General features: G+C 39.9%; 1 protein-coding gene across 1 annotated transcript in view; it reads right to left on the reverse strand.

Annotated features, from left to right (window-relative positions):
* Positions 1-11,521, reverse strand: part of LOC143120502 (uncharacterized) — a 39,081-nt gene extending 27,560 nt beyond the window's left edge. Inside the window, exons 1-2 of the mRNA XM_076281378.1 lie at positions 11,324-11,521; positions 9,516-9,831 (exon numbers count right to left, since the gene is read on the reverse strand). Coding sequence (XP_076137493.1) covers positions 9,516-9,786 — 271 coding nt within the window. The 5' untranslated portion in view covers positions 9,787-9,831; positions 11,324-11,521. The remainder of the gene's footprint in view (positions 1-9,515; positions 9,832-11,323) is intronic.
* Between the last annotated feature and the right edge of the window lie 3,370 nt (positions 11,522-14,891).

Consider the following 14,891-nt stretch of genomic DNA (forward strand, 5'->3'; position numbering starts at 1 on the left):
ATGTGAATGATCACACAATATTCATTACTGATGGCGTCAAGGTGGTGGGTGCCCCCAAACCAAATCAAATTTTTAAAAATCGTAAAAGGTATTGAAATCGAGATTCTTCACTTGGTATTGGTATTGAAACAATAATGTTGGTATCGTGATAGCAGGAGTTGGGGATGTGTCCCCACCAAAGCTGAGACCAAACCTACGCCCTTGGTGGTTATCAAAGGTGAAGTCTGTACACTAATTATTGAATTTTTAAAAAAATACTATATAAGAGTAGCCTGGGTTTTCCCATGCTTCCTTACGCGCGCAATTTTATTCACGCTGCTAGGCAGCCTGGATACCATGGAGCAAATTTTCGCCTCAGTTAGGGGACCAATCACAGAACGGAGAGGGCAGCAAGACGATGACGACACACCGAAGCCATTATGAGCTACGTACAGACACATTTGATAGACATTCGTAGCGCCCAATAAACGGCTCTGGGCATTCGTAAACAAATACAAGAAAATTAATGCCTAGTTCCCAGACCCCATCTCAATGAGATGAGGTCTGACGTTAGCCAGACTAATATAAGAGCCTTTCATTAGGAAACTAGATAGTTGGGACTATTTAAACAGATAATGTCTTACACTAATCAAAAATTTGTTATGGGATAAAGTTTTTTAAATTGTGTTGGTTAAAAATGACTATTGTCAGTTTAGAACTTCTCAAATATCAATATCGGCCTTCAAAATCCCATATCAGTCGGGCTCTAATACATAATGTATATTTCACATGAAGAGTTATGTTTAAAGGAAAGATTCGGGTTAAAACCTGAGGTTTATTTATGGATGATACGTTCAGACCGTTTGGGAAGGAAATTATGTTAATCGGTGGAGGAGATTATTGTTTGCATTAGCAAATAAATGGTTTATAGCTATGGAGCATGGAGCCCCAGGTGTACTGTTAGTCTATTCCCCCCAATAGACCTTTAGAGATGATGCGGCATCTAGGTTTCTATATCTGTTAGTCTATTCCCCCCAGTAGACCTTTAGAGACAGTGTGGCATCTAGGTTTCTATATCTATTTAGGTAATGGTTTATATTTCTCACTAAGAGTCGTATTTAAAGGAAATATCTTGGATTAAAACAACCTGGTGTTGTTGAAATGGTTTATAGCCTGTAGCTATGGAGCATGGAGCCCTACAGACATACGGTAGGACTATTAACTTTGAACGTTTTCATAGAGGCTATAACAAGGGTTGTTTCTGAAGGAAGCACATTGCCTAACTTTGTGTTTCCAGCGTTGTACAGATCTGGATGAACGTGATGCATGTTTGTATAGACCCTTTCAACAATGAAAACAAAAACAATGCTTGAACGTTCTATTTGGTTCCCAATCTACTTCCTCTGCATTAAGATAACATATGTAATGTTAAAACGGAGCCTTGTGGGGCCAACTATGATGCTGATAATGGAACTCTCTTGAAAGGGTCTAGTAAGATTTAGCCAGATCTGTGCAGTGCTGCGAGAAGTCAAACGTGCCCAGTGATTTGACGCTTTTAGATCACAAAGTAAGGTAATGCACTTGTTTCTTAAATAGCCACTAGGCTAAATTGTGATAATGTAGTCCCATTCAAAGGCACTAGTAATCCATATTTCATGATTACATACAATGCGGTTTCTATACTATTTACATAATGGTTTATATTTCACAATAAAATGTTTAAATTATTCAATGAATGGCTCCTCTGTTGAATGTCATTAAAAGAAACGCATTAGTATATTTTATTGAGCAAAAATTCAAGTTTACAGTGGTTATAACCATTTCTCTCTAGAATCAATGCATTGCAATGAACAATGTGGTCAAAAAAATTGAAAATAAAAAATTAAATAAAAAAACTACTTATTTATAGTTATGTAAAAACATATACATTTCACAGAAAAGATTCTTGTACAGTTTGCACATAGAAAGCAAAGATTGATGGGTTAATACTTTGCAGGAGCTGCAAAATCTGATATCTACTTACTTTCGCATACAACTATTTGACATAAAATAAGTCCAAAATTAAGACAAACAATTTAAGATACATTTACTTAGCCAATTGACAGATAATTTTACTTGTTTTTGTCCTAATTTAATTAGATTTTGACTTACTTTGAGCTTTTTCGTAAAATTATTTGTCTTAAAATAAGTATACTAAAAACAATACAAACTAGATTTTTTTTTAAACGTGAATATAAGATTATAACACTTGGCTAGATATCAGTTTTTGCAGTGTACAAGTTGGTTTACTATCAAAAATGTGAAACTCTTGAGAAACTCTCAGAAAACTTACATAGTTCTGTAGTGTGTGCCATTATATGGTTTTGAAGATTTCAGCATGGATCTAGAATGGGGCTGGGGGTCTTCTGCCCCACCTAATGTGTCTTACATACTCAACATTCCCGACCGGTAGCGCAACAATGTGACGTCAAAATGACGTAGATCTCGCTGGCGCGCCAGGATTTTGGCTAGTTTGCGCCAGGTCGGGCACCACTATTTTTTTCAGCTGAGGGCGCCAAAGCAGAAACCGTAAAATGGATTAGTTCGAGGGCAAGCAGGAGTTGCAGTTCGAAGGACTGTTGTTACAATCGTGAATTTTTAATGGTTTGCTGGATAAGTTACCAGTGAGAGTCGCCACACATGGAATTAAGAGGACCTGATAGAAAAGATTTATTTTCAACCAAGGATATCTGCTAAGACTTGAACAAAATCTCTTTCCACTTTAGGAAATTACACAAACTCAGCCCGCTGCTAGCTAGCTAGCTAAAATGTTTAAATTATTAAAATATCCCTTGTTATGAATAAAGTATCTATCTATCTGTCTGTGGTATCACAGAGGCTAGCTTTTATCTTTTACTGTCTCTATGGATTTTACTGCCATTGACGCCAATGCTACAGACAGCTTATTCTACGGTGTAAAGTAGGTAGCGATAGCCTTTTCACAACAGCAACATCTCTGTTCAGGAGAATATTGCAACTAATGGTGCGACCACCTCGCGTGAGTATAAATGGTTACGCCGCTCCTGTGACGTGTGATGTGAATGAGCGGAACTAGGGCTTTCCAATTATATTAGCGCCAAGAGAAAAGTAATGTTAAACTGACATGACATTCTGCACACCCATTACTCTCAGTGAAATATCTCACAAACTCTTCACTCAACACATGGCAAGCCATATATCAAAATAAACAGCAGACCTTACCGGATATGAGGATATGAAGCATGCATCTGTACAATAAGTTGTGGAGTGTGGTTTTGAAATTGCACAATACTACATGGTTGCCAAATTTGGGCTGAAATTCTAATGTAAACTATTTATGTCAGTACATACATTCTTGTAAATTGCTTAGCAATAGAGTATCCTTTCTATTCCATTTTCTATTTATTCATTTCAACTGATGACAGAAAACAAATTAAATGCATCCACATATCCTTATGCATTATGCACAACTGTTTTTCCAAACTCAAGCAAGCCTTCCTCAAAAATTAAATTACTCTCTTGCATCCTTAAAGCGGCAGACCACCACCAAAACAATGTAATATCATTAAATGATGTCAATAGTTTAGCTCACAGGGGGGGGGGGTAGTGACCTACAGTGGGCAGTGCTTCGACTTGGCCAGCTTCACTCGCGGTCTGCGCGCGGCATCACGCGACTTTAATTTGTATTTTTCCAGTGAGACGCTGCAACAACCCAAACAACCGGTAGATGGCTCAAGTGAGCAGGGTGTCTCGTAAAAAGAAATGGAGCCTGGAAAACCCTACACAGACTTCACTACAGACTTTAGCAGACTGGTTTAGAAATAATTTAATAGCCAGAAATATGCCTGCCCTGTAAAAAACATTCTGGTTTTCTCCGAGTGCAACGATGATAGACAGACATCATTTGGACAAAATATAGAGCATATTAACCTCCTTTGCTCAGCCAAATGCCTTCCTGTTACGTCCTGTTATCACGGAGTTACAGGCGATAAACGATTTTTCAATTAGTCCAAAAAGACGTGACCCTCCCTCGCCAGCAATACATTTTTCTATGACCCTCCAAAGTGATTATGAAAAAATCACTGTCAACTTTTTACGGGTTTATCACGTACTGTATTTTAACGTTTTTACATATTTGGCCATAAGCCGTTTATCATAGGCTATCACGAAACCAAACTACAAAGGCGAACACTTTAACAGGGGAAATGAATTGGGCATGAATCATGCTGAACGCTATTTCGCTACCTTAGAATAATAAGGTTATCTACGTGTTGAGTAGGTACAACCGGGACGATTGAAACGGGGGACGAATGAAACATTCCGGTTTTCTCCGAGTGCAACGATGATAGACAGTCATCATTTGGACAAAACATGGAGCATATTAACCTCCGTTGCTCAGCCAAATGCCTTCCTGTTACGTCCTGGTATCACGGAGTTACAAGCAATAAACGATTTTTGATGGTCACAAGTTTACTTCATTAGCGGTTTATTTTTTTGGATTATTAAAGAGTGTTTTTCATTTAAAGGTTTGACTTTGTGCTTATTCAGTAGAGCATTAAGTGCTCTCCCCAATCCCAGACGTTCACATTGCATGTTTGTTTGTAATGGATGCAACCGCGAGATAGGCTATGCGTTTGACAATGAGTTGTTAACAGAACCAAGACATATAGCCCAGCAGCAATCTAGGGACTGTTCGTTATTTATTGAAGGGGCCACCGGAGGAATTTTGAGTGCTTCAGTTGGAAGTTGTATGACCCTCTCTTGCCTGCTAGAAATTGTTCAATGACCCTCCGACAGAATTGTTAAAAAAGACATGACCATCCCCTGCCAATTGTCGCTGTCTTCCGCCCGCGCCACAGCCACACACTTTGTGATAACTAAATCAATCTTTCCCGTGAGCTTGCATGCTACCAGCCCTTCCTTTTCAAATGTGTTGCGCCTGTTTGCACAATTTCACAAATCATATGTGATTAATAATATGACAAATAATCCCTGTGCACAGGGACCGAAACAATGCATGCCAACTTTTTCCATGTTTATCACGTATTTTAACTTTCCCCCGCTGTCTTGCCGTTTTAATGTTTTCCCGTAGAATATCCCATATTTTAATAGGCCTACTCTCATAACAGCCCTGCCATCGGGCCTGTCTCTGTGTTGCCCTGTTGCTACCCCTTGCCCTTCCAACGAAACAGATGTCTTCAAATCATCGTTTTCCTTGCTTGTAGGAGAACTTAGAGTGATGTTAACCTATTTAAGTTTAACGGCGTGATTGTCGTGAGCGCACGATTGGCGCTTGCATGTTCGGCCTTATGTCTACGTGCGCACCTGAGGCTACTCAGCTGCAAGAGAAATAATTTCCCCTGTTTGTATGTTCACTGCAAGTTGGCCTACCATAACTTAACAACTCTGCACTGTAGACCCTAACTGGCTATTTATATTTTTCTGTGAAATAAGCAAATGTATTTGTTCAACTGAAGCAGAATTATGCATAGGCTACTTGGAACATAATACATTTGACAAAGGACAGATGTATGTTGCTAGTGACAAAATATTAACTTTCGGTGTTTTACGATGTCTGTCATGGGGAAGTGTTTTTCCCCATGCATTTATTCTAGGTTACTGTCAGTGACTGCCGTGAGAGAAGCGGGTTCTGTGTTTCGTTCATGTCAGTGACTGACGCGAGAGAAGCGGGGTCTGTGTTGTGTTGCGTTAATTTATTTTCATTGGGCATACTGTGCCGTGCCGTCCACAGCTCTTCAGTTCTGACAAAGCCAAAATTACTCCTTTTGAAACAATGAGTGCAGGAAGCGCGTATGTATGGTTATATGGTTGACGGGGGGGGATCCCAAGCAGCTTTCAGCCATAAGGCTACTTTGAGAACATTTCAATTCACCCGACACTAATATTCAAAATGTTGAAAACTATTTCGGCATAGCCTATAAAGCAGTTTAATTAAATGGAATGTTAGTTGTAAACAAACGAGCTACTTGGTGAGTCTTGGCCTCACAGATACGCTCGTGCCTTAGATGGCAGGAAAAATCTTCACGATAGGCCTATTAACTAACCACCCGATTCACGTTGGCTGGGGGGAAGGGGGTCCATCAGACATTTGTGCCCATCCGGCCCTGCCCCCAAAACATCACACCTTCCCACCTCTGACAGCTTAAAAGAAGTCAAGGACTCCTTACTGACAGACCTATTCACAAACCTGCGGCATTTTGCCGTGTTTTGAAATCCTATGCAGCTACAGGAGCTTCCAATCGTGAGGAAGCAATTTTGCATTGTAGGCATAACTAACATGCAATAATGCCGCCAACAACAACCAAAACTAGGCTAATCATTGTCAACATGTAAATTAAATGTAACATTATTGCGAATCAAATTAAAATGTTCTCTTTTGCAAACGTAGGCATAGTAACAGAATAATTTAATAATGTTACAAAGATACTACATCAATCCGTATGTTTCATTAGGCTACTAGGCTATTTGTTTTGCCTTGATTCATTTAGGCTAGGCCTTTTTATTCAGGGGCCGTATTCACAAAGAATTTTAAGGCTAAAAGTAGCTCCTAACTGGTGAATTTAGGAGCAACTCCTAAAAATAATGGGCGTGTCACTCCTAACTTTAGGACACCTAATTTTTTCATAAAAAGTAATTCACGAAGCATTTTAGACCTAAAAGTAGCACCCAAGTCTGGGACAGCTTAAGTCGAGAGGACTCCTAACTCACTAAGACCTATTCATAAACAGCTTTTTTGTGGCATTTTACCTTGCGATGTTTTGAAATGCGTAGCCTATGCGCAACAGGTGCTTCCAATCGCGAAAGAACAATTTTGCATTCATAAAAGGGATGCAATAACGCCACCCAAACACAACCAAAACTACTCATTGTTAACATGTAAATGAAATGTAACGTTTCATTGTGAATCAAATTAAAATGTTCTCCTCTTTGCAAACGTAGCCTATGGTGACAGATTAATTTAATAATGTTGCAAAGGTAGGCTACTGCATCAATCCATAGGCCTGTTTCATTAGGCTACTAGGCTATTTGTTTTGCCTTACTCTTTATTCATTTAGGCTAGGCCTTTTTATTCAGTTATTAATCATCTTTCGTCCTTCGCACTACTTGTGTAGCGCACGCATTCTCCGACCTGTCACATGTCACTCATCATCGGAAGAGAGGCGTTTGGAATTCCCGCGTTACAATCGTCAGCCAATCAAGGTGGTCACTTCAGTCAAGCTCGTGCACGAGTAATGACGTCATCCATACCCACGAAGACTCACTCCTAGTTTAGGAGTTGTCTGAAAGGCTTTGTGAATAACTTTTAAGAGAAAACTCCAAGCTAAAATCTTTAAGTGCGATTTAGGAGTAACCTACTCTTAGTAGTAGGCTAAGATAAAAGCCTTTGTGAATAGCTACGGCCCCAGTTATTCATCATCTTCCGTCCTTGTGTAGCGCACGCATTCTGAGACCTGTCACCTGTCACTCATCATCGTAAGGGAGGTGTTTGGAATCATGCCCGCATTACAATCATCAGCCAATCAAGGTGGTCACGCTTGCCCATTTACCCAAATTAATGGTCGAATATTAGCCTACTGATGATCATTGTTATTTAAGAACATGCAGTGTGCGTAGGGTACCAAAAACATCTTGCTCGTAAAAAAGCATCATAACGCACATTCTGGCGGGTCTGTTATACTGTAGGCTGCGCAAACCACATGCCTTTATTTTGGGCAAGCCTGCATTCATTCAATCATTCATTCATTCAACATTTATTTATTCTCGGAGGGTCATTGAGGGAAGCCCTCATTTTCAATGAAGCCGAGATTACAGAAGCGAAGCAAAGCGCTCCACAAACAAGACAACATTCAAGGCCTTCTGTTGAAGAATTTTATATAAAGCCTGCGCTAACAGTAATCCTCCTGCCCCTGATAGGCCTACCACAGCTGTGGATAGTGTGGAATGTTCAAGTAATAACACAATCCAATGTGTGTCTCAATTGTCCCCCGCTGACCACCTCACACATTTCTCTAGATTTTGCAACGAACTTACATGACACAATGCCATAAAATATGCCAGTTTTAGGACACAGAATAATGTTTGTAATGATACCAGGTAGGCCTACGTTTAACAGTAACAAGTGTAATGAGCTATTCATTGTCGAAGGTGCATGGTGAAGTGAAATTCTTACTTTGGAAAACAAACATTTGCCGATATCATCGCCGATCATCAGAATATTGCAACAGATTCTGTGTTCTGGACTGCAGGTAACTTGTTAAGCCAGTGGTTCTCAAACTTTTATTTCATTCCCCACTTTGGTCAAGGGGCATGACTGATGATAGTGGAGATAACGTGTTATCCCGAGGCTTTTGCAAGTCAGCATCTTCGACGGTAGTCTATTAAAAATATACGTTTTCGATGTCCCAACGGAGAGCCATATTTTATTGTTTTTAACGATCTCTATGCTACTCACAAAAATGTAGGCATGGGGACATGATGAAGTAGGCTATCCAACTGTCGTGTGTTAAATTATTGTGATTACAAGCCAGTGGTTATCAAACATTATGCGTGACTCGGACATCTAACTAAATGCAACAGGCTCATATCGTCCTTGCATTCGCAAAATGAGGAGCAGTGTTTTGTCAAATTGCAAATAGCTATTCGTTTTAACGATTTTTTATGATAGTAGCCTATACAAAAAGCACTTCATACTATCTTAATCTTGGAATATGGGGAGGGAAGTGGCGTGTCTGCAGTCAGCCAAATATGAATGTAATTCTGCGGCATAAAGCAGATGTATTTGTTTATTGTACAGAAAAATAAAAATGACATGTCAAGCAGTCAATTGACTACATTGCAGTCAAGAAGTAGGGCAAATTAAGACACTGTTTTGATTTGCGTAGTTGCGTTACCCCCAACACTGACAATAACATAGACAACAAATTAAGATATTTTTTCGTTTTGTGGAGCGGCACCGGTAGGCTATCAAAAGCAGATTTCGATTTTCGCTACCACCGTGTAGTCAAGCCTTAAGCCATACCCAAGTAGTCTTAATCGAGGTAATGTTTAATTACGATTTATTTTGTTATTGAATTCGTAGGCTGGGATTCCTCTCAGTAACAATTACGTTTAAAGGTAGCCTAGCCTCCTGCTTTTTCAGAAGGGGCGGCAGTCAGGCTACTGACAGAGAGGATGTAAACTGATCCTGCTTCGGAAGGCGGGTACAATACACTGAACTTGCAAGCGGGATATTCTTCCTACAGGCAGTAGGGGCGGGCGAGAGAGTCTTCATTCGCCCTGTGATGAGTCATTTAAACATATACCGACTTACGAAGGTAAGTAATTAACACGAAAACGTTGCCTGGTGTCCCTTTAATTTAGCAGACTAATAACAGACTAATCTAAACATGCTACTTTGTTGGCTGAATGAGCTTTTGTTACGTGGGTAACAGCGCCCTCTAGTCACAAAACAAAAGTGCAACACACCAATCTATTTAGCTCTCTGTGAGAGGACTTACTTTCCAGCAACCAGTCACATTGTTGCTCCTCCTCTTCTTCGTCTTTTTCAGTCTTCACCTGTAGCATTTCATTGTAAGTCGACCGTGGTGACTCTGTGACGTCTGTTTCAGTTTTACAGTCAAACTCTGCAAAGGGCTTTTCCTCATCATGTTGAAATGTAATCATATGATCATGTTCCTCCTCTTTTATGTCTTCTTCTTTTACTACAACTCTCAGGTCAACCTGGTGCGTTTCTGCACAGCCAGAACTAAATGGAAGTCCGAGGTCCATGTTGCTGGTAGAACAAAGATGATCCCGTACAAAGTGTAAAATTGCCTGTAGTCAGAGAAACAGAATAAAGACAAATAGAAAGGTCAAGTCAGCTTTATTTCATTTGAATAAGTAAAATATGTGCTGAAGACTTAATTGATGTTTAGTTTTTAGAAAAGTAACAAAACTACATCTAACCAGTGGTGTCAATGAGTAGGCTAACTGACATGTCAAAAAGTGCAGCCGTGAAATGAGTCCCTAGACCGCTCCATACACATAGGATGTTTCTCAAAGTCGAGGATTCGTGCTTGGTAGAACGAGCCCTGCCGGATCAAATCCTTCAAACACGAGGCAAGGCTGCTTCTTAACATTCGGAAAACACACAATGGAACAGACTAGCGAGTGTGCAGGAAGCTGCAGGTGTGCGTTATTGAACATCATGCCTCCTGCTCGCTTCTTTTTGAAAAACAATGAATGCACCAGTCATTCTCCCACGTGTATGAATTAAATTATACATGTTTGTATATATATATATATATATATAAACCAATATAAACCACATAGCAGCAACTATTAAGCAAAATCGTAAAGAGAAAATTTTAATATTTAGCTCGCAATAGCCATCATTAGAAAATGTTTTAATACCCTTCCTAAATGCCTTATATTTACACAATCACGGTTTAAAGTTGTCAAAATGAGTTGAGCCCATATATCATTTAGGTCACTTCACATAGTGACAATATGGGACAATGTGGGTGTTCCAAGCACACAGTGGGATGTACACATGCATCCTCGAAAATTATAACAATAATAATTATTTATTTATTCAGGGAAATTTGTCTGAGCAGAAAGCCATTTTACAGCAAAGTACAAAATTGATTCCAAGACGAATACAATAAAAATGTAAGAACTCAGAAGAAAAATAAAAACATAAAACAGACAAAAGCGAGTTAGTTAAAAACAGGAGCTGTGTACCGTAGCCATATCATAAAAAAAAACACTTGAAATTATCAACTGATACAAATAGGCTAGTAGACTAGTAAAAGTAGATTTCCCAAAGTCAGATCAGGGGTTTCAAGGGAGATGAGACTCTGTGTCCTGGCCCCTATTATGACTTACATTTCAAGCTAAGGTAAGGGGGTAGTTTCACTGCCTTATAAATAAAAGGAAGGCAATGTCTCTCAGGGGGAAAGGCAGCTTTGGATCCGTCAGTAGCCTACTGAATATAGCTGTGGTTAAAGCAGCCCTAATAAAATTGTCGTGAAGGGTTTTTCGGAACCGATAATGTTCTTGTAACAGTTAATTAAGTGGTCTGTTACAGATTAAGTGCACCCCCCCCCCCCCCCCCCCATCCCCCTCCCCCCTCCCTCGAGCCCTCCGCTGTAGCTCGAAATAAGCACTTCGCCATCACAGTACAACTCTCACCCATAACTTCCTTGATAAAGTGCTGATCTTTTATGAAGGTTTGAATACAAAGTTGTGTTGAGATAAGCAAAGCGGTCACTCCCTGGAAGTTTTGTTTGGTTAACTAGCTCGCGGCTACTGTTTGTGTCCATACCTTCGTCCAACAAGTTCGTTGCTCCGTCAAGTCTGCTGATTTGCTGTTTGTGGCTGATAGACGTGGGATCGTGTTTATATCCGAAAAATGTCGTAAATCAACATTTATGCATCTTCTCCCGTGGTGGACTGCATGTGAATTTTCCTGCTCGTTACTTGAGGTGGGGGTGGAACAGGGGTAGAACAGTAAAAGAAAAGTATTTTTTCTTCTTCTTCACATTTATTGGCGGTTGGCATACCAACTTGGTGCATTACCGCCACCAGCTGTTTGGGGTGTGGAGCTTTAATGCGGAATTAGACGCTTATAGGGAGGGAAAGTAATCTCATCGCCACCTACTGGATGCGTTCCTAGAGTTTAGCGGAGTGGATGGGATTTTTTTTTTAAAAAGAGGACACAGAGTCAACAACAACAACAACACACTAACACAGAGCAAACAGAATCAGAGACAACAAAGACTAAGGAGAGCTAAAAATATATTAGAATAAAATAGAACACTAGAAGCAGTGACACTGCTCAGTGTAAGCCAGCTTTAAAATACTTTTAAAGACATTTAAGGAGGGTAAGGAGCAGGGGCGTTTCTAGACTTTAAGAACAACCTGGGCTTAGGCCGGCTGGACCGGATGTAAATGTAAAGATTAGCTGAGGATTTTATAAAAATATATATACCATACATAAAAGGTGTTATTATAGTAGACAACCGACTACATTAGACTGCCCAAATGATTTATTATTGAATTACTAGGTACATACACATTTAAGTGTGAGGTTGCATGCAATGTATCATTAAGCAAATGTTCAGCACCTCCTTCTGTTGATCTCCCTTCCCTCTCCATTACCTGACTGCTCTTTTGTTGTTTGATCTATGCCAGAGATCTACCAAAAAGACAGTAAATTGTTTGATGTTAAAGTTCTGTCTCAGTCGGTTTCTCTGTCTGTTCTTATCACTTACTCTCTTCTTTCATCACTTACTGCTGTCCTTCTCATCATTTGCTATTTTTGCTTCTCATCACTTACACTTCTCTCTTTTCCTCCTCATCACTTGCTGTTGTCCTTCTCATCACTTGCTGTTGTCCTTCATCACTTACACTTCTCTCTTCTCTTTCTCTGAATAATGGTTACCAATGTCCATGCCTGATCCTGACATAGGCCTATCTGCTCCTGCTGTTGGCTCCTCCTCCTCTGTTTGTAGCCCATCTTTGCTGCTACCCTCTACAAAATCATGGAATCAGCAGTGTGTGGCAAACCAACAAAAATATACTACATTGCCGGATACAAAGAACTTTTGAGATTGCAATTTTCAGCTCTAATTACAAATGCTTTGCTTATGCATAGGGCATTTGCATACATTTCAGTGGACATTTAAAAACATTCCCATGAAACTTGTTTTTTTTAATGCTGTTTTATGTTTATGTCATCAGCTTTGTAATCACTTTGATGGTTAAATGGCTCATTACAGGGTGAATGAAAGCTGTGTCAGCCCCCTCTAGATATTTAATGGTTTAGTTTGTCACTGTTAAAACATCTCCCTTACGAAAAAATCCTACATCGCAGGCCAACTGTGTATCAAAACTGCAATTTTTTGCTATAGTGTTAGAGAGTGTAACATCCTCGTCTGCTCCTCAGAACATCAGTACAAATGTTCAACAACGGGGGAAAGCATTTAGCCCTTCTGACTAAATTTAGTTATTTAGAGCTGAGTGTAATAAATCTCTCTCTCAAAACCAGCACTGAAATGTGTAGTGCCAATTAACCTGACCAGATGCCTTGCAGTTGCCTAATGCTTGCTTAGCCTACTAGCAGGGCTCAAAATTGCACCAGATTAATGCTGGTAAATATTGAAGTTGGCTAGTAGATTTCAGACAGAAAATACGGATTGCCTTTGAATGGCGGGTGAATTTCGCCACCTCATTTGTCAGTGACTGGTAGATATTCACATTTCAAAAAGTTAATTTTGACTCCTGCTTAGTGTTTACTAATGATAGCTTGCTAGCTAGCCAGCTAGCGATAGGATAGGTAAACAACACTAATAGCTGGCCTTTATGGTGTCGGTCGGACATGAATTCTTACCCTTTGCCTTTCGTTTGAAAAAGCCAAACAGTTTCAATAGTTTTTTTGCTGGCCATGTCACGTCTGCTTTCTCAACATAGTGCAACCTATGATGCTGAACCACCCAGTGAGTTGACAGCAGTAACGTTAGTTGAGAGCACAGATTTCACAGACCAGACCGCGAAGCCATAGCCTAGAAATCTAGACGCACCCCCAGCACCGCCCCGCCAGTTCTGCTTCTCCTTGTCAGAGTTTAGTGTTCGGGATTCCTTGTTCTAACAGGCTACGAGGGATAGAACGCACAACAAAATAAAAAAGTTAAATATCAATTTTGGCTACCCGGGCTGAGCTCAATTTAGCCCGGGCTGAAGCCCCGGTAAAATCGGCTGGCGACGCCCCTGGTAAGGAGTCCAAGTTGAGTGTGTGTTGAAGCTCATTCCAAGCATGTGGTGCAAAGGATAAAAAGGCAGATTTTCCCAGTTTAGTTTGTGAAGTTGGAGACTGTAGGAGGAGCTTGTTTGAGGAACGGGTGTTGTATGTAGAAGGGCAAAATGACAAAAGACTACAAATATAACTAGGAAGTTTGCCCTTGCTGTAAAGATTAAAATATGGATTTTTCTTCTTAGATGCAAAGAAGTCCATTGAACCTTTTCATATAGCATGCAGTGATGTGTTCTAGAAGGTGCTCCTATTACAAACCGCAAAGCAGAGTGATACACCACATCAAGTTTCTTTAGGAGGCCTAAAGAGGCATGCATATAGACCCTTTCAACAATAAAAACAAACAATGCTTGAACGTTCTATTTGGTTCCCGATCTACTTCCTCTGCATATATATTAAGTCTCCATAATCTAACACTGATAAAAAGGTACTTTGGACCAATGTTTTTCTTGCAGCATACATTCCTTGAAGCATACAGTATAGACAGTAATACAGCGACGGCCAGTATACAGTATACAGCAATATTTCCTTGAAGCATACAGTATAGATGCTGATTGAAACGTAGCCTATACCATTCAGATTGCTAGGTGGCGATCAGGCTCATGCACTTTTAATTGCAAACAGAAATGTCAAGCTAGCAACAACTCATAACATATTTCCATATCCTAACAATGAAGGTTTGTAATAACTTGATCGTGTACTGTCAATGTGAAGCAAACAAACAAGGCTAGAGTTGGATCAACCTTATCCTTTGTGAGCAAGAAGAGCTGGCAAAAGGATGTTATTATAACATTCTAGATCAGCGGCCCTTAAAGTGACAATGCACCAATTATCAAAAATACAGTATAAATTAAAAATACACACTAGTAGTGTAAATTATTGGCCTTTTGTTTTACTTTAGTCATGTGTGTTACATTTTTGTCATCATTTAAACAATCATGGGTAGATGCGCCCCTGATGGTAGGCCAGGCCTATTTTCCTTTTGTAGCTCCTCTCTCTAAGTCTGATGTCACATCATGTCACATTGTCAACATAGTACATGGATATATGAAGCAGAACATAGCGGGTCATATGTCTAATG

The sequence above is a fragment of the Alosa pseudoharengus genome, unplaced genomic scaffold, assembly GCF_046254945.1.
Source record: "Alosa pseudoharengus isolate Yale_2024_CS ecotype anadromous, Long Island Sound unplaced genomic scaffold, YU_APseudo_1.1 YU_APseudo_1.1_scf_1, whole genome shotgun sequence".
NCBI classification, from domain to species: Eukaryota; Metazoa; Chordata; class Actinopteri; order Clupeiformes; family Clupeidae; genus Alosa; species Alosa pseudoharengus.